This window comes from Arachis duranensis, chromosome 10, assembly GCF_000817695.3.
Source record: "Arachis duranensis cultivar V14167 chromosome 10, aradu.V14167.gnm2.J7QH, whole genome shotgun sequence".
Classification (NCBI taxonomy): domain Eukaryota; kingdom Viridiplantae; phylum Streptophyta; class Magnoliopsida; order Fabales; family Fabaceae; genus Arachis; species Arachis duranensis.
Genome location: NC_029781.3, coordinates 103,632,928 through 103,654,022, shown reverse-complemented (window position 1 = coordinate 103,654,022; position 21,095 = coordinate 103,632,928). Strand labels below are relative to the sequence as shown.

The window sequence follows — 21,095 nt, the reverse complement described above, 5'->3', positions numbered from 1 at the left end:
TGGAATTAAATTTATATACCAAAGAAACACATATTCTTCATAGTTCCCTTAACTAAAATAGCTGCAATCAACCATCAAAATTCTATCCCAAGGTTCATTGGTTAGAATATTTTAAATGGACAAAATTTGTAAACTAGAACGTACTTACCCCACCATGTTGCAGCTAAATGTAGACTGAAGTGATGTTAAGCGATATAGATTATTCAAAACAATCAAAGGGTCTGCTCCCCGCTTTAGCTGCAAAGTGGATGAATTTAGTCTAACACAGTAATCAATAATATAGTTTTCTCATCTCTTTTTATAGTTTTGTCTGTTCACAAGCAACATTTGAACAAGTAGAGACATATATGTTACCTCAATGACTATACGCATTCCAGAGCGATCACTTTCATCCCGAATGTCACTTATCCCATCTAAATTCTGACACAAAAGAACTTCAAAATTAGCATACAAAACATATATGGTAGCTGCTATCCAGTAAATAAGGCCTATAACAACAACAACCCCACCCCCGAAGAAAAAAAGAAGAGAGAGAGAGAGAGAGAGAGAGAGAGAGAGAGAGAGAGAGATGAAGTTCATATACCTAAATTGGAATGATAACGAACTTAAATAAATCAAAGAGTGTAGTGTTCACATGTCTTAACAACAAAAGAATATGATGATAAAAAAATATGCAAGCTTACATAAAATCAAGCAAAATCCTCTTCCTACACTTCAGTTATTATCATGTTCATAATAATTGTATTTATCCACACACCAGGTAACCATTACTTGGCAAAATGGCTATAGGAAAGTGGACAAAACAAAAGAAATGTGGTGTCAAATGGACAAGTGGAAAAAGGCCGGCATCACTCTATATAAAGGGAAAGGCAAACCCTGCAAAGCTTTAAAACATCATCCACAAGTAAATATATTGGTGAATCGACACTAATGACAAGAACTAACCTTGTCATATTAGGTGTAGGCCATATGAATGAAATGGATTCAGTGTCTCATAGATTGTCTAAAACAAATTCATTCATATGATAAATTGACCATAACAAGATTTTGTGGAAATAAGTAAATAAATCAGCACTAACTAAAATGCCAATACCTTATTTTCTACGAGTTCAGCAATCTTCCCAACTAAAGCTGCTTTGTTTGTCTGGTAAGGAATCTAATTCCATCATAAATTTCTAATCAGCTTTCACATAAAATAAATTAAGTATTTCAAAAGACAGTATCTAAGATAACTGGGAGAGTCACCTCTTTAATTATTACTGCAGCCCGTTTTGTCTTAGAATCAAGCAATTCAATATCAGTTTTCCCTCTCACAACAACACGTCCTCGGCCAGTACGATAAGCCTCTAAGATCCTTAAGAAACGCAAACATATATAAAACCATAGATCAAACTATAAAATAATTTTCTGATAGTGCATACATAAAAGGTAGCACAAATGCAATTGAAAAAGCTTGATAAACCTATCAATAAAAAAAATTAAAACGAAAATTAAAACAAAAATAACTAACATAAAAAATCATGATCAATACTAGTTACAAGGGTTTCAAATTTTACAAGCTCTAGTTATAGTGATATAGCCAGATATTCTCAAGGCTCATTGTAGCATACCTATATGAAATTCATTAGTCATAACTTATATTAGATCATCAACATTTCAAATTAAAGAGCACAACAGACAAAGTGCAAAGAGCTTATTATGGCCTGTAAGCCATCTGCATATAATCACCAACATATATGCCGCATCCAATGTAACAGAGTATAGTAAGCACAGGTGCATGAAAAGCATGATAGACTCTGCAGAATATAATATCTCTGCCCATGACAATTGGCAGTTATGACAACTATCACCAACAAACCTTTAGCTTATGATCAGGTGACCCTTTCTACTCAAACTTTATAATCAAAAGCTTTATTCTCAAAAATTAAAGATGTGTAAAACGTGCACTAAAGTTTGCAATGCAACTTTTTGTCCTACCGTCTAACTTCACAATGTAAATTTTAGGATAAGATTAACCAGAACGTGACTTGGAGTACAGTAAATTCAACCTCTTCTATTAAAAGTTCAGTGCAAATGATGTTTGTGTGAGTTTTATTACTGTGACAGACGGACAGTTTTTGTTGACTTTTAAGTGAACACTAGAAAAAAGGGACAAAAGCAGATAGAGTTGGAAAGTTCAGCAACTATGTTGCATTTTCTTTATAAGTTTGAAGGATTAAAATTTGAGTGCCCTAAATTTGGAGAGGGAGTAAATTAGAACTTTCCCCAAAAAAATATCAAATATATAATATAATAAAATATGCGCAAAAGAGGGATACTGACAAACATCTTTAAAGCTTAATAAAAGACTCACCCAAGGTTTCCCATAATCAGCCCTCCCGTAGGAAAGTCCGGTCCAGGCATGTATTCAAGCAATTCTTGCAGCTACAAACACCAAATATAATCGGAAATTTGATTAGAGAAACGTAGAATAGTGAATGAAAAAAGCATATTAGTAAAAGGACTGGCAACTGAAAATCTGAACTCCATACAAGTACAATAGATATGAAATTGGGTATAGTATAACTAAATCACCATGGAAAGGAGGGAGGGGAGGTAATGTATGGAGAGAAACGTCAAATTGAGGAATTAGATAGAGACTAGAGAGACCAAGTTCGAAAAACATCTAAGGTTATATGTTTTTACTTTCTTTTTCAGCTTTACCATACCTTCTCACTACTTCTTTACTGATATTGAAATCAAATAGGTTTCAGTAGTAGGAGGTATAAAACAATAGCCAAATCCTTTTAAGAATGTATGCTTTTGACAATGAATAGATGATAAATAGATTCCATTATTTCCTTATAGGATATAAAGAAACTCAAGATTTTGACAATGGCACTCACAGTAGCTTCTGGATTGTGTATCAACACGCACAGCACATCTACTAGTTCCCCAAGATTATGAGGAGGGATATTAGTCGCCATGCCAACCTAGTGAACGTAAACATTGACAGCTCTACATGAGAAGATACAATTTATAAGCAACAGTAGCTTTTGTTAATTCAAATAAGCAAAAGGAAACCCAAAATCACCGCAATCCCAGAGGAACCATTCAATAATAACGTTGGAAGTCGAGAGGGAAGAAGTGATGGTTCCTTCTGTGAATTATCAAAATTTGGAACAAAATCAACCTGTAACCAGGAAGAAATAGAGGGAACAAAAAGAAGAGAATCAGTTACACTTTAAATCAGGGGGAAAAACTAAACCATTAATCACAGGGCTAAAGGAACACAAGTGACCGACTGTATCTTGTTCTATATCAGCCAACAACATTGCCTCAGTCAGTTCCTGCAAATTCAGAATAAGAACAATTTAACATACTCCAAAATGTCTGCTAATAATAATTATCAACTAAACACACATGGAGGAAAACTAAACCGACCACAACATAGAGGACAAAAATGCAAGACCAAATGCAATAGGATGCTGATTCTTCAACAGTCCTATTGATTAAAAAATTTATTGTAAATTGAAGTATCTGTTCAACAGCCCCTGCAATAGGACTAAAATCATGATATAGGAACAGGATATCTCGAAAAACCCTTTTTTTTACAACTCCAATTTAAATTTACTACATACACAGAAAACTGATCTCATATATACTTAAAACTACTAACAGTTGACCACAAACATGGATAAAGATAAGCAACCATTTGCCGACATCAAAATCCCAGATCAAACAATAATTACTATATCTTTACCTATCAGGGGCATCTTTTATGCAGAATGGTTTTCCTTTACCAAGATTAGCTTTCTCATGAATGACATTTAGATGTGTTTGGGATGCAAGGCTAATTGGTGCCAATGGAAATGGCAGAAGCCAAAATGCCCTAGTGAGCAACAGGAGTTGTCGTTTAGGAATGATGAGCGATGACATGGCAGCCCACTAGCAGTGATGACAGTCCGATGTCCAAGTGTTGGCGATCCAAGGCAAACATGGTGATCCAGCAGAGATGGCAATAGTGGTCCAATGACAGCAATGGTTGGACAAAGATGGCAATGGCAATCTGGTAGCCGCAGTAATGTAGTGGCAATCCAACACTACCAGCAACCAACAAGTGATGGCCAATTAATAACAGGGACAATTTTGACACTTTACGTTTGCATAAAGATTCTCTCCCATGCAAAGTGATAATTTCCACAAGGTAAGTGGGAATAAAAATGGATTACTATTTACTCACGAGAATTGTACAAACTCATTTTCACATTCCTCTATACTGCAAAACCATTCCACATATCAAATGCCCCATTGGTAGTTAACAAGTACAAACTTTTATGGATTAAAGAATCTATGTCACACACACTCTATAGTAAAAATGAAGGTGATAGAATAGTAGAATCTGGATTCAAAAGCCAAATCAATTTTTTAAGACATACTTCCAGTCTGCACTCTGTGTAACGCATAGCAGCAGGAGGGTCAGCATCAACTGACCCAAAATTCCCATGACCTTGAATCAAAGGACAACGTAGCGAGAAATCCTGAAATAAAGAGACGTAAATTACAATAACAAAAGGAGAAGAAAAGAGTGAGTTGGAGAAAATATATTAGCTCACAAAAATATATTAGGAAATAAAATACCTACCAAAATACTAACAGAAAACAGCACTCTCAGTAAAAGGATATTTACAACTTCTGAAGCTCTAGAACTCATAAAGGAAGCCACATCAATAAGTTATATGAGGCTAAAATACGTCAAGCCAACATCAAGTATATATAAATCCTATCTCAACATTCAAAGAAAACTTAAAAATGAAAAATTAAATTAGGATAATACATTGATTACTGTTATCTTTTTGTGTAAGAAAGAGAGAAATAGAGAACTTTTTTGAAATGAAGAGAGGAACAAAATACAAAAAATTATCGGAGGGCAAGGGACCCCATTTAAAAGAAGATTAATAGGCAATAATTTAAAAAAGAAAAGATGAAGAAGACAGGGGCGGAGCTAGATGAAATATTAGAGGGGGGCCAAAAATATTTACACAATAAAATAAGACTAAAATAAAATTTTAAGGGAGGGCTAAACTGAAATGTACATATAATTTACATGTAAAAAATTAAAATTAGGAGGGGGCCATCGCCCCCCCTTTATATGTATGTAGCTCCGCCCCTGGAAGAAGAGATTTCTAGACTCAAGATATCCAAGAGGGAAATTTTCGTAAGATTATGTGATTTTCACCAAATAGAGGCCAAGCGTGAGCACCCAATCATATCCTAGAAAACTAGCTTCTCAAAATCTGTTGATAAGGTGTGACAATTATGTTCTAACCAAATACACCAAACAGTAGCATATGTAGCAGATGACTACTAAGTACTAACACTTAGCATTCCTCCTCTTCCCAAAACCAGCATTATTTGTCATAATGAATCGATCTACGTTGAAACATGCAAGGACATCTGGAACCCCACATGCAAAATATGATTACTTATGGCTTAGAAACCCATATTATATGATACTATAGATAAACTGCCAACATCCCAGAATACAAATCAAGATGAACAACAAATAGAAGGAAATTAATATTTTACCTGGGCCATTCGCACTAAGGAATCATATACAGCACTGTCTCCATGAGGGTGGAACTTCCCCAATACCTACCATAATAGCATCAAATATTAGGATATCAATCAATTCATGAAAATGACATCACACCTCCCAAATGCACTTCTTTTTTACAAAGAGTTTAACATCTAAAGCTAGGTATTAACCTCTCCAACAACTCTTGCACATTTCTTGAACGGTTTTTTGGATGAAAGGCCAAGCTCATGCATTGCAAATCTGCATTCACAATATTAGCTTGTTTTGCAATCGTATCTCAATAAGAATTGTGAAATTTCACTTTCACAGTTGATGCTGGACGCAAGACTAGGACTATATGTACTCCCAATTTACTATTAAGCTAACTACTTTGAACTATAATTTCTCAAATTTCTCTAGGTATAAAAATATGCACAAGTTGATTCATTTATTCATCTATTCACATGTAGTTTAGGGAAACCTTTAAAACTACAATCAAAAGCAGTTATTGTTGGTTGTCAATACAGCAATGCCACAGATTTCGTTATTGCCAGACTGCAAACTATAGAGAGAACATAACAGAAACTTCACGCGATGAATGAAATATGGAATGATAGGCAAAAGCTGAACATGAAGTACAACAAACATTATTAAAATTCATTGGCCAATGCAACCAAAGATGCATTTCATTGAGAAAATTCAAGACAGGTGCAAATCCATGGACTTTTTCAACTAATATTCGATTTGCATGAAACTAAAAACCACCACCAACAATGAATCTAATTTAACTAAAAACAATAAACAAATAAAAAGTTTAAAGAAAAAAGTAGGCTAATAAATAATATGTATATTAAAAATAATTCAGTTTGTAAATTTTCTCCCACAGAAATTAAAGAGACGATACTAACAGAATCCTTCTATGGACGGGTTTCAATCCGTCACGAACATCAGGTAAGGCGCGACCGAGGAGCACTGACATAGCATACGCCATGTAAGCTTCAGTTGCCTCTTTGTGAAGCTCCGTCAGCACAATCCTTCCGTCGCTTCCGCTGTCCTTCACCATCACACTCCCATTTCCGTCTTGTGCTGCTGCCGCCGCCTCTTCGCGGCGCCTGGCTTGGACAGGCGCAACGGGCCGCCGCGACAGCCGTCTAGAAGAGACGGAGAGGAAGCGGAGGTCGGAGGACGGGGTTTGGCAGAGCCAGGGAAGGCGGGATGGGGCGAAGGGGGAGAGTCTAAGGATGGTGGAGAGTCTGAGAGCGGAGGGAAATGCCATGGCGAAGCAGTAAGTGGTAGCAAAACACTCAACAAGTGACTCAGTGACTCAGTGAGCGAGCTAAAAGCCTAAAACCCTCACTGTGAAGACTGAAGAGGGTTTCCGAGTGAGTGTTCTTGCGCGCCAACTCCTGGATTTGGATAATTTGATGCCAAACCAAGCTTCACTTTTTGGTCCAATCTATGCAATTTGTGTATTTAGGGAGAAAAAAATCATTAATAGTTTTTAATATATGGGCTAAATTTTAATTTGATTTTTAATATTTTAAATAAATTTAATATTTTAATATAGTTATGTTAGTATTTATGCATTTTCATTGCTAATGATATTAGAGTTTGTGGATGTGACACTTTAAATGATGCAATATATATCTAGTAATCTTAATTGGCGAATAACATGATAAGTTTATAAAATTAGATCAAATCAATTCTAAATCGAACGATTCTAATTTCTCAAGGTCCCCTTAAGTATGTTTTGTTTCATCTAATTTCATAAATTTATCATATTAATAATTAATTAAGACTCCTAATTTCTAAGTGTGTGTTGTGATATTATTTAACGTGTCACGTTAGTAAATTTTGATACCGTCAACAAAAAAATTGGTGAAAAGGCCAACGTAATTAACTTAAAAATTTTGAAAGACAAAGTTAACTAAAAAAATTTGTGAGGACCAATTTTTTAAATTGAATATCTTTTATAAAAGAATTTAACCATTTACTCCGAGAACTTATTAGAGCTAGTGACAAAGACATTAATAGTGTTATTAATTAAGTTATAACTTATTATTTTTGTGAATCAAAGAAACAATCAAAACCTTCTTATAATATTTTTCTTTTTTATTTTTTTATACAAAATATAAAATATTACTTTACTCGATATAAAAAAAATCAAAGTAACAGTTATTTTATTTTAAAATAAAGGAATATTAACTTGGCCCCAAAAGTTATATTGTTGACCTTAATATTCAAGCAAGGTCTTACAAATGTGGGTAGTGTAAAACTGTAAATTAATATTTTTATGATTTTATCATTGACATCTTTGCAAATTACTCTTCTTGAGAATCCACAATAGGACTTACGTTTAACAAAATATCCCAAGATATTCCTTTTCCTTCTATTGCTTAAATTTTTAGGACATTGTTTATTTTTTGAGGGATGTTTCTAAAAGTCCTTTGTGACTTTCTGTAATATACCATTGCCGTATTCAGGAGGAACAGCCTGTAAAAGTGTGTGTTCAAAAGCAAACATATGTCGAGGAATGTTAAGGATTTGCTTGTTCTTTTTTTTTTTTTTTTGACATGACTATGTAACTTGAACTTCCTTAGCGCTGATGGTGTGTTGAGATTATGTAACTTGCTTTTTTGCCATGCTCTCTCTAATTCCAGATACTATACGGATACAGAGTTCCCCCAATTTAGACCATCATCACTATCACCTCCAGAAACCAAATCATTTTGGAAATGCATACTCTCAATTTATTCTATTCAACATATTGTGAGGAAAATCAGCATCAAAACTTTAATATTCATTGAGCAGCAAAATCAGCATATCCAACTACATGACCTAATTTACAAAATCTGAGGAACATAACAGTGAAAACAAGATAAACAAGAATCAAAATTCAGTCACTCACTCACTCCAGTACTTCTCATCAGCATCTTTACCCTCTTCCTCCTCACTATCATGATCTTCATCAATCAAACTCAACCTGAATTTCTTCACATCTTCCACAGCAGCGCTTCTAAACAACCCAACGTCAACAGCACCAGACACCATGTGATACCCACGTGACTTGAGATCCCCGGGCCCATCATGCGGCATAGCGAACCCAGACAGGTAAGTCCCAACGCCGACGCCACCGCCGCTGCGGCTTTTCAGAATCTTCGCCTCAGCCTCCCTCATCAACTGCCTCACTTTCCTGTTCCCTGGGTCCCACAAGTACCCCATACTGGCGCTCAGATCCAACGGTCCCATTTGGATGCAATCAACGCCATCAACGGCTGAGATCTCACCAACGTTCTTCACTCCCTCAACGGACTCAACCTGGCACATAATCAACAGCTCTTCTTGGTAACTACCAAGGTAACCTTCATCGATGCCGTAACCGGAAGCCCGGACGACGGAGTGAGCCGAGCCACGGATCCCGGCGGGAGGGAACCGGCAGAACGACACGGCGTCGATGGCGGATTCCGCGGAATCGATCATCGGAAACATGATCCCCTGTGGGCCTAAGTCAAGGGCTTTCTTAGCCCAAGTGGCGGAGCTCTCAGGAACGCGGAGGATTGCGGCGGTGCCGGTGGCTGCGAGAGCGTGGAGACAGGGGAGCGCGTCGGAGATTCCGCCGTGGCCGTGTTCCATGTCGACGACAACGAAGTCGTAGCCTGCGAGGCCGGCGATCTCGGCGAGCGTTGGGGAGAAGGAGAGGAGGAAGAGGCCGTAGAGTGTGTCGCCGTTTTGGAGGCGTGACCTGAGGTTTCGGGGAGAGGATGCGGCGGTTGTGTTTGTAACAGCGGAAGAGGAGACATCGGCGGAGTAGGATTTGGGAATACAGGGAGTATTATTGGGTGTGGTGAGGGTGAGGGTTTTGAGGGGTTTGGGTTTGAATGCGGAATAAGAAGGGATGAGGATTGAATGAGGCTTTGGGTTTGGGAGAAGAGAAGAGAGGAATGCGGGGGTTGTTGGTGTGAGCTTCATGCTGCCACTGCTCTCCATTTGGTTTCACCCCTCTCTTGTCTTCTTCACTCCCACTTTTTTTTCTTTCTTATCATGCACCTCTTTTATTGTGCCAAAATCCTGCAAGCCCATAAAGTTAATAATAAACTAATGAACTAGAGTATATACATATATAAATTCCTTAAAAATTTTATATCGGTTAATGTTCGAATTCATTTCTAAAACATGGATTATTTTTTAAATTCGTTTTTGAAAAATGTTATCAATTAAATTAGTTCTTTAGATTGGATAAATTATTAAAATAATATCTAAAAAATTTTAATATTGACAAAAAATCTTAAAAGACGTAAAAAATAAAATAATTTTTAAACGATTTTAAAATTTGATAAAAATATCCAAATATAAAAGTATGACGTCATAATGAACGAAAAATACTGATTTGTTCATCAAAAAGCTTCAGTGATAGCGACAGAGAGTTCTGATGATGTTTCCCTCCTTTTCTTTTAATCCAAAACCTTTTTTATAATCGTTCGTTCATCATCAACCATCGGAGCTTCATTGGCTTCCCTCCTTTTCTTCCGATTCATATCTCTTTTTGTATCTTTACAAGGGAGTCTTGCTCCATAAAATCCATGATTGCTTGCTCCTTCAAGAGAAAATCTTCTATGAGATCAGTGAACTCTTGTTGTTGTGGTTGGTGGAAGTGGCAATAGCGTCATTGTTGTTCTTCTCGAAGGAATAATTCGAGAAAAAATTTGTTGAAGAGAATGGTGTATCATCTCTTTCATATAGAATGAGCTCGAATGGAAGCGGAGAAAGGGAGAAAAGGCGAAGATGCGATAAATGAGCTTCTAACGAAGCTTGATCCATATTTTACTGTTCATCCATGGTGTGTTACTGAAGGTGCTTGTTGTTGCAGCGGTAGTGGTGGTGCCGCTCGATGGCCAATGTGTAAGAAAAAAGGGTGGGGATGGTGATGAAAACCTTTCATGATTGTTTGATAAGGAAGGTAATAAGGAAGATAGTAAAGGATGTGATTTAGAAAGTATCTAATTACAAAATTAAAAAGCAGTATAGAGACTAAATTAAAAAGAAAAAAATAAGGATCTAATTAAAAATTCGGTAAAATTATAGGAATCAACAGAGTAATTTATTTTCTATTTATAATATAATAATTAAGCACTACACGAGACTTGAACAGTGTTCCCACAAAAAACACCTAACTCTAAAGCTTCGGAGGTGATGACGTGTCACCTGACATGAATAGTGTTTCCTCCATTATGATGAAAATGCAAACCCATTGCAATGCGTCGGCTTATGCATAAAGAAGCCTCCAAAAATTGTCCACTAACAGTGTTACCATCCAAAAAAAAATGTCATCCTTTCAGCAGGGCTGGTCACGAAAGTAACATCCCAATGGACGAGGTAGCTGTAGTGTTCCCTCCGAAAGAAGTGCAGAGGTGACGGCTTCGTTGGTCAAAGGTCCTGGCAAAATTGAATTCCAGATGCAAGTAGCATATCTTCCCGCCCATGTGTAAGGACCTGTGGTTAATAAAGGATTGGATTTGGAACATCCCACTTTGACGCTCACTGGTGCTCTTTAAAAATTCCAGTTTTTTTCACCCATTCTATTTATTGATAAAGGAACAACTCTATATAAATATTAGAATGGTACATGTTACATGAAAAATATAAATCTATTATTCATTGTGCTTGGTAGAACTTTTGCTTGAAGCAGTTTTAGGGTGCAAAGAATGGCTGCAAAAACAGACTTGATCAGAAACATCAATCCAACCAAACTTGCTTGGTCGTTGGTCATGGGTGTTGCCCGATTGTATGAGTTTTTTAGCCAGTGGAACTAGAATGAGGTGTTTAGCTTGGAGATGGTTTTTCAAGATGAGCAAGTATTGGATGAGTGATTGTTATATGTTGCATCTTCTTCTTTAATGCCTTTCTAACAAGTTTTGGTTTCTTGGGTTTCAAAATATTTTGCAGGATGATAGAATTCATGCAACGATATGTAAGCCTGTGTTGGATTTGTTCAGGGAGAGGATAAAAGAGCATGTCATGTATAGTATGCGAAATTTTATTACGAAAATTAACAATGGAAATGTAAGAAAAACTGCTCATAAGAACAAGCTTAACTTCTATACAAAGACAGAGGTGGAAGTCCTTCCTATCGAGACTTTCGCTTTTAACCCATTCAAATTTTGCCCATTTGTTGAACTTGAGGCAAATGCTCTAATGGATGGAAATCTGTTGTTTGGTACGTTACATCGACATACTTCTTATTTTGTTAAGATATGATCTTGAGTTTTATTACAGGTTTAGATTTAAATGGCCTTATTGTGACATGCAAATTACATAGGAGAAGTTGTTGGAAAGGAAGAGGCTATGGGGATGATTACATGCACGGGTGAAAAAAGCAAGCGTATTGCACTACAGTTGGAAGACCTAGAATAATATTTACTATTTTCTCTTTCCTTTCAGTTGTACATTTTGTTTTTATTTTGTAGTCATTTAATTCAGGCATATGCTGGATATTAAGTGTCCGAAAATACTGTTAGAGTTGTATTATGCCGTTCATTATAGGAAGCACAAGATTAAATGTACATTGTTTGGAGAATTGGTGGACCAAGTGCTTCCACACCTTGAACGAGATGATGGGGAGCCTTTTCATAATGGTTGTTTAGCTCTTTAAGTCGTATGTATACTTAAATTCGGTGAATGTTCAAAGCACTTACTATGTCTCCAAATGTTACTTCACTTCGAACCTTCTCGAAGTTATTGACTTCAAGAAAAGGTGTGTCTCTGGAGTGCCCAAATTGTTGCTCTGTTATGAGTTCATAAAACATAACTTAAAAATCATATTAAGTTATACAAGTCTTCTTGGACTCTCTACAAATTGGCAAAGGAGGTTGTGCCCTATTCACAATGAATAACTCTTCTTCAATCGCAGCCTTAATACTCTGTGGCAGATGAGATCAATGCAGGCACTGTCCCAATATGCACCATAGAGGAGGTTTTTAATATGACACAGGCGAGGTTTGTAAGTGATCACTTAAGCCGATAAAGTTTTAATAATTTTGAAACATTTTTTTAGGAAACCTCCTGCTGGATTGTGGGGAACATTGTGTCTTTAGAGGTTGGTAAAGATGACTGGTCCTATACGTCGTGTAAGACATGTGCAAAGAAAGTTCTAGAGAGCAAAGATAGGTATTGGTGTGATCATTGTAGGCATGTAAGGTTCAAGGCTATGCTAAGGTCAGTTGTTTTATGTCCAATATTTGTTTGCTTTTTTTAAGGTCTGCTTGATATCATGAACTGTAAAATTCAGTGTAGTTGCATATGGCCATGTTTTTATTGTTAGCGGTGATGTGCTACTAAGATGTTATTCCAAGTATAGGCTGCAAGTAATCGTGACTAATAGAAGCGGTTGTACAAAGTTCCTTCTATGGAACAAAGAAGCAGAGCAAATGGTGGAAAAGGCTGCTAAGAAAATTAAGGAGTTATGTGTAAGTCTAATTCATATGAGTTTAAAATACTTTGCTCCTGTAATGTATGTTTCTTTGACTGATAAAAAAAAATTATTATGTGCATGTAAAGAAGTGGAAAAAAGGAAAGTTGTATCCTAAATACTTTGATAATATTGTGGACAAAAGGTTCTTATTCAAGCTCAACGTCACCTACAAAAATATTAATGTCATGGAAGGGGGTATACAACGTTTTAAAGATTTCAGATTATCAATGCCTCATGTCTAATTTTGGTTCTGCCAACTCTTTTTCCGATGCTTCTACAAGTATAGCATGTTGCGATTGGAACTAGAACTGAGCTGTATTGATTAGTATATTGTAGAAACTAACATGTTACCTTTAAATGATCTTGGTTCCTACAGTGTTCTCAACATGTACCTAATAGCCCTACAACTGAAACAGGTGATAATAGCAATGGACATGAGGCAGTTTCTCTGTCCAAGGTAAGAAGTTTATGTGTCTTTTTTATTGATATCCACCTTATACAGAGATAATTAGGTCTGATTAAGAGGTCGCTCATGTTTTAGTTGCTAATTGTCGAGTTTCTGTCAACAATAGGATTGATCAGTTGAAAGCAACAGTGATAGCTCCTGTGAGACTCTAGCCAAGAGGTCTTCTCCTGATATAGGTGATGGCACCACAGCAGAAGCAGGTGTGTCAGCAAATGTGCAAGCATCAGCTAACAAGACTTTTAAGAGGAATTGTGGACAAAAAAAGCTGGATTGAAAACTTTTGATGTTAATTAAAGTGTTGGTGTGTTTAAGAAGCTGTGATGAGACAAATGATTTCTTAGCATTCTAGCTAAGTGTATGTAGTAACTGCAATCTAGTAGTGATTCATGTATTCAACATGGTTAGTTAGTTTGCTGTGTTAATTGGATTGTTAGTGTTTAAGGTCTGCGTGTCCTAGCAGATACTATGGTTGTCAAAACCTTTAAACCTTACAAGTAAAATTTTATAGTTTAATATGTGGCAAAAAACTCTTTGCACTTATTGCTCATTAACATGATTGCAATGTTACTTGGTTCAAAGGATGCCTAACTAATCTATCATAACTAAATCAGTTCTTGCAAAAAATTTTTGCCATACACTAAAGCTTTTTAGCTTTCGAAACTGAAGTATTAGTATCAATAGGAATAGGATAATTCACTTATTGCATAAGTTAGAGACACTTTACATAAATAAAAGGAATTAACTAACATTGAAATGTAGTTATTGGCATCTTTTACATTGTTTGAATATTATAATTATATGGTTCTGTTCTGAGTCAATTATGTAATGGGCTAATGTCCCAAAATTTGAGCAATTGTTGTAGCAGTTACCAAAAAAAATCACAACAGTGGATAGTCGAAGTTCTGAATAATTACCTGCAACAAAGTGCACAAATCTGGCAGTAGCAACCATTGCTTATTAACCCCTGTCCAAAACTTTGATCAATTAATGAAAATTAAAGATGAAACCCTTCCATTGAGGTGTGCAACTGCCAAACAAAATCTGCTTAACAAAATTATCATTTCATTTTAGCTGACAAAAGGTGGAACTAATTTAATTAATTTTGGCATATGTTAATCATGATACGAATTTAATATCATACCAAATGTAAGAATAACTATAAGCGCTACTTAAAGAATATACTATACTTTGTGATTATGCAAGAGCTACTTTTACAAAATTATTTCAATCATTAATTATTTATGGTCATCTCATATATCATGAATATCCACTACAGGTAATAAATTATTTCTTAGCACATTAGGCTAAGTCAATTAGGCTAGTCTTCTGTATAACCAACAACTTTGTACATTCCGTTCAATTTCTTAGGTGGCTCAATTTCATCTGATAAAAAACTCTTTAAAAAATGCCCTAGACACAATAGTGCAGAGTCAATTAAATATACTTCAAATTAGGTTTTAGATTTTTTATTGTGGTTTCGTTGTTTAATTTAAACTCGAACCCTCCACAATTAGTCTAGCTGAATTTATCAGCATGGTGCCTCAATCAATTACTGATGCAACTTAATTTAAATACATTGGAATGGGATGAAGAATTCACACTTCTGCCAAATTGTATCTTATTTTGGTTGCTTCATTTATGGCATTCTAATTACACAGATAATTATCTATATATCCTATATAATCAGATTTTTAAAATTTTATCTCATAATGTGTTGTCATTTCTAAGAAGTCCTTTCACATATTTATTATGGAAGTCTGACGTTATTAAAGTAATGGAGGGCTTGCCTGTTTATGTTAGAGGAACCAGATGGCAAGGAAAAATCGAAATGAAAAACACACAACCCTCTTTGCAAAGTAGAACTCATTAGAAAGTAAACAAACCAAGTAGAGGGATAGAATAAAGAATACACACTTAACCCTGATTTGTTAGTCATGTCACCATTAATGGTAAATCTTCACCGAGATTAACTTTGATTATATTTATAGATAGAATTAAAACTTCTCTTTATTGTATCAAGATATGTCTTGGAAATGCTGAGATTTCATCTTATCAATTTTGAAAATAATAAACCTCTACTTACTTTCCATTTATTTTGCCATCATCACTTCGAGATCAGTGAGCATAAAATAAAAGATGTCAACAGTGTAAGTGCATTGATTGCTAAAAATGGAACATGCCAAAATACTATTTACTGAATGAGCATTAGAAGATCTTTAAGGGATTCCTTGCCTCACTCAAATTGGCCTCACAAACTCTGACTCCATTGACAGTAGCAGAGCTGAAAGTTGTTCTCACTATTTACTGTGAGATATAGTTTATTTAACAGCCTCTAATATTACCTAAAAAAGACACATCAATATCTGTATACTTGAATTTAAAGGAAATTGAATTGGGTAAACATATCTAAAAAATTCAATCATGTCACTAAAGCTATACTCCTCTATAAATGAAGACCAGTCCTCACAGCAGAGGAACACATATCATACTCAGCTAAAACTTCTATTCCGAACTCTCATATCTTTCCACTCCCACAAATCTAATTTGTATGATCCCTATGTTTCAAAGAGGATGAGTGATAGTCCTCCAGTTTCTCTTCCCCTACTAGAACTCCCTAATGAGGTTTTCTTAGGCATATTCCACCTTGTTGTGCTTCAACCATCTTAAATGCCTGCTGCACATCTCGCTACTGGAGAGCGAAGCTTAACAGCTATGAATTCATGTCAATCGTTGCTGAAAGGTGGAAACATCATGGCTGCTCACTGATGTTGCATTTTTGATATCCATCCTCTCTACTGAAGTCATTTGATTGGGTCATGAAGATGGATTCTTCAAGTGGTTACACTATTTCATTTCACTTTTCTTTTTTGTTGACATATGAAAGTTGGTTCCAAATTATTAGCGTTGAAGATGGCATCTTTTGCATACGATACTCCTCTATGGGAAGGAAGTTTTACCTGCTAGCTTGGAACCCTATTAGCAGAAGGTCCAAAATCATTCAAGATCCTATTTGTGTTTTTAAAGCTGACATGGTATATCTATATGCATTTCTGTATTATCCGTACACTCTTGATTATGCCATTATGCATGTCTTCAAGCATAGTTTGGAAAGTACTACATGCACACTAGCCATCTATACAAGCTTTACAAGAGGCTGGGCATGTGGTAATGACATGTCCACCATAAGTGCAAACTATAGATGCAACCTATGTTACACTTGATGGGTGTATTTATTGGGTAACATACTCACATGAGGATGTTGAAAGAACAAAACCTTATATTGTATGCTTCTCTATATTATCTAACACTTTCAGCAGATTTTTGTTCTTGAACAAGCTCTGGCTCATTGCTACATGCTCATAATTTTCAACCAAAAGCTTTGTCTTGCTGCATCTGATCACGACGAGAAAGTGTTCCACATTTCTATTTGGCATGTTCATGTTATCGAGGAAGACCCAAGGAGATATAATAGAAATCAAGGAGAACTCTCTTTACTCCTACTATGTTTGTTGATGAAGATATAATAGAAATCAAGGAAAGACATTTTGAAACCAAGGGTGCAGATGAATCACACTTTTCACACTTTCATATCTGCGAATATACTCCCATGAACGACACAAGGAGAACTCTTCATTGGGTAGAATATGAAGATCAAGTAAGGCTTAGGTTACTACATGTGTACTATGAGACAATATACCAGTGTGAAGTCGATCTCAGAGATTGCATTCAGTTTCAGCAAGGTTATAAGAAGCCAGATGTTAGGATACCTCAAAGTTACCTCTGTTGTTTGTAATGACCTTAGTTTTAGGCCTAAGCATGGTGCATGTCTCATATTAGTCTTTAGTTTATGTCATTAATGATTAATCAAATGGTCTAGGCATCATTATTAGTAGTACAAGGTATATATTAAAGCTAATTATGCAGTGGCATGTTAATGCATCTTTCTTACGACACATCTACTACAATATCATGTAATTTTATACAGAGGGATATGTGTTGTATCTTAGTTTTATTTTGATTTACTTATATAAGATTTATTATTATTATTAATAATTATGTGATTATCATTACTTGGTGATCTTTGATATAAGATTTTTAATGAATTGAAAACAATTTTCTGGCATTTTTTTAAAGATTGAAACGCAATATCGAGCTAAAGGCTCAATATCATTTAGTAACGCCTTACTTTTAGTACAATCATGACGTACTAGAAGTTGGGTCGTTACACTCGACGCCACGGACGCGTGGCCGCAAACAATACGACGATCGGAGCTCGGAGTGAGGAGATATGGTGATTTGAAGTAGAACCAAGGGTTTGAGTTCTTCTTCCCTTGCTCTCCCTCCCAAGAACGTGTTTCCTTTGATTATGGGATGAAATGAGCTGAAGCTCATTGGATTAATGGAGTGTAGGTTAGGCCTTGGGCACAATACGGGCCCGGTTCACCCACTTCGGTCCGTTCTGCCCAATCTTGTGCCAATTTTTTAAAAATTAGTATCAAAATTCTTATTTTAATTAACTCTACCTCATTAAAATATAAAATTCATATTTCTAATTTCTTTTATTAAAATTAAATTTATTGAGTAATTAGTCGCTAATTTCACTGGGTTTACAGGATGGCTATGAAACTATGCATAGAAGCCTGATAAAGCTATTTTGCAGTATGATTTCAATTGTCATTTGATGTCAATTAATCAAAATTACAATTTCATCAATTCTGCTTTTTCACACACAAATATGAAAATAAATATCCAGAAGTTAGTGGATTAAAATAAGAAATAAAATACTCAACCAGGCCACATAAGGCACACAAAGATGCCATTGATCTCATGGGGTGCGACATTAATGGATCTTGAATTGTGTTCCAATAGAAGTTACTCCCACTTAGGTCTCTTTAAGCTTTTCTTCTACATTTGTTACCGACATCATGCATATCTTTAAGTCAGCTTAGAAAATGGAAAGTGTATTTGCAAGCTCAGATTCGACTTCCATTTTTCTTCTAGAGAATGTTATCCTCTACATCTTCTACAAAGCTAATACTTCATCAATTTGTAGATGCAGGGAACTGAACATATTTTGGTGTTCTACTTTGAAGGAATATAAGTTTCTATCGCAACATCACCAAAGTTTTCCTCCTTCTGAACAAACACTGCTATTACATATTTTGTTCCCGCAATGGAGAACCACTAATAATGCAATTGTCATGGTTAATACTTCAACAGGTGCACCAACAACATTGTGCCTCCCAGCAGAGCTAACAAAGTGTGATGATTTTAATCTTGTGGGTTCTTGCTTTGGAAACCTTTGCCTAACATTCATTATTAGCTACCGCAAGAACATTTGCTCATCTAGAACATCCTCAGAAGCAGTGTCCGCCAATTACCATAATCACGCCCTTTTAAAGTACCCACATGCGTCTCAATTTTTGCTTTTGCATTCTATCCCTCCAGCACACAGTACTGCATGGTGCATGTGTTCAAACAGAATTTTGAAGACAAAAAAAATTTGTATACTCTCTGGAACAACCAATTCCAACACTGGGAACCAAAAAGAGTTTCCAATGGTGATATCACGAAGTTGGGCCCTGACTATGTTTCGCATAATGGATTTGTTTTTTGGATTAATTTTAGTGTCCTCAATTTAGGAAATCCAGAATCTGTAGTAGTATTCTTCATAAGTAGTTATCTATGGCGTTGTGTTCGAATTCCTAGAAAGGCAAAATCAGATTGCAATGCACTGGTTCTGCTGACGGATAAGCCTTGCTACATGTCATACACAACCAATAATGATCACTATAGCATATCGATTAGGTTTATTGAAATGAAACAAGAAACTTGCTTTCAATTGTTCCCACTTTATGAGTTTGAAATCTTTAGACTATATGAGCAACTGAAACTCTTTTTGGACGAGGACATTATAACTCTAACATAGGAACAAAGGCAAGCGGAAATGGCTGTGAATGAAATTGTGCTCTCAAGATGCTCATGGGGTCCATATCAGCGATGACATGTGCTTTCTCAAAGCTGGCCAACAGATATCCAAGTAAAGGGTTTCCTCCTCTACATTCCAGGGTTGTTCTCAGTTTAACTTGAAAAATGGGCTGCAACCTGTTGAGAAAGAAGCCTTCTATCTCAAGTGTACTCTACATTTTTCGTTAAAATTATCATGTGTGTACAATAAAATGGTGTAATTATTTGGTATGATATAGTAGCTTACATGCATTTAGTATTAGTTTTCATGCTACTAAAACTTTGTTGCATCCCTAATTGATTTACAAAAAGGTCCCAAATATATCTACACATGAAGGCAAGAATAATCCATTCCAAACCAAGGTTACACTGAACTTTAAATCATAGTCCTTAAAAGAAAATTGCTTTGTCACATGACTTAAGCATAATATAGAGGATAAGAATCAATTGCAAGCATAGTTAATTTCTACAGTCTGTAAAGGGATAATCTAATTAAACATACAAAATGTTGCACTCCATCTTGGAATTTACATTTTCTACAGTGCAAAGTCATGTCATTTTAAATTTTCACTCAGTATCTGTTAAATTATACATGCCAAGAGCTGCACTAAAAGAATGGATTGTCTTCAGTCTCAGCGTTGTACTCAAAGACATATGTCACTACTTCTCTATAGCAGTGAAAAATGCGGCTAGGTGCCAATTAATTACAACTAGCATCATAAACCATTCATTTTCCTATGTTTCTTCCTAAGAAGCGACACGTGTTGCCTCTTCATCGAAACAACCAAACCATGGGGTCATGCCTGAACTTCATCTGAAGCGCAACATCAAGATTCGAATTGCATTTCCATTCTTAAATGTAAAATAGCATAAATCTCACTAATTCTCAATAAACACCAAACAATTATACTCAATTGCTTTCGAACCATTTTTTTTCATGAGCATTCAAACCTTCAACATTACAACACTAACATGAGAGAGAGAGAGACAGAACAAAATCTTCGCAATGCCTAAGAAGCTAGGGGGAACAGATTTGAAAAGCTAGCCGAAAAAAAGAAAGCTAATGGATTCCTGCCACAAAGGTGCTTCTAAAGTATATGTTTAGATTGGATGACACAATTTCACTGTTGCTTATATGCTCTGTTTGTACATTATCAAACTTTATCTCATATGTGCTAACACATTGCAGAAAACAATGAAGTAGCACGGGACCTTTTGCAAAAGCAACATCTATCCACAATGCATCAATCTTGTGAGTGTGTAGCTCAACAATGCCAACATAGAACCCCCTTGAAGCAACTGTCGTTACCTTTGCTACAAGATATGTCATGTTTATGGTTTATATATGCAAGAAAAATAATTAACGAAAAACAATAAGTAATGTTGTCGTCAGTTACACTGTACAAATATTTCAATTGTTTATTATTTTTTCAAATAAATCTTCTAATTATGTTGTAAAGTTAACGTTCTTGCCTTAACTAATTATGTTGAATTGTCACAAAATGGCATCTTCGAGTTACGATCACTCCATCGTGTTATTCTTAATTGTATTTGTTAACTAATGAAGGTTATCCAAAATATGCATATTTCAGACTCCAACTATAACCTAATCGATCCAATTTCTCTAAACATATCAA

At 35.7% G+C, this 21,095-nt stretch overlaps 2 protein-coding genes across 2 annotated transcripts in view; both read right to left on the bottom strand.

Moving 5' to 3' along the window:
• Positions 1–6,837, bottom strand: part of LOC107471854 (DNA gyrase subunit A, chloroplastic/mitochondrial) — a 14,606-nt gene extending 7,769 nt beyond the window's left edge. The window contains exons 1-12 of the mRNA XM_016091364.3: positions 6,466–6,837; positions 5,749–5,818; positions 5,569–5,634; positions 4,419–4,520; positions 3,285–3,329; positions 3,074–3,172; positions 2,886–2,972; positions 2,354–2,424; positions 1,246–1,354; positions 1,094–1,156; positions 355–420; positions 149–237 (exon numbers count right to left, since the gene is read on the bottom strand). Of these exons, the coding sequence (XP_015946850.1) occupies positions 149–237; positions 355–420; positions 1,094–1,156; positions 1,246–1,354; positions 2,354–2,424; positions 2,886–2,972; positions 3,074–3,172; positions 3,285–3,329; positions 4,419–4,520; positions 5,569–5,634; positions 5,749–5,818; positions 6,466–6,833 (1,235 nt within the window). The 5' untranslated portion in view covers positions 6,834–6,837. The remainder of the gene's footprint in view (positions 1–148; positions 238–354; positions 421–1,093; positions 1,157–1,245; positions 1,355–2,353; positions 2,425–2,885; positions 2,973–3,073; positions 3,173–3,284; positions 3,330–4,418; positions 4,521–5,568; positions 5,635–5,748; positions 5,819–6,465) is intronic.
• A 1,487-nt stretch (positions 6,838–8,324) lies between these two features.
• LOC107471856 (uncharacterized) lies at positions 8,325–9,628 on the bottom strand. Its single transcript, XM_016091365.3, has one exon. It carries the CDS (start codon positions 9,542–9,544, stop codon positions 8,462–8,464), a length of 1,083 nt encoding a protein of 360 aa, XP_015946851.1. The 5' UTR covers positions 9,545–9,628; the 3' UTR covers positions 8,325–8,461.
• Positions 9,629–21,095: the final 11,467 nt, after the last annotated feature.

Bases quoted from the DNA above. Each gene is read 5' to 3' on its own strand.
- LOC107471856 (XM_016091365.3), bottom strand. From the start codon at position 9,544: ATGGAGAGCAGTGGCAGCATGAAGCTCACACCAACAACCCCCGCATTC.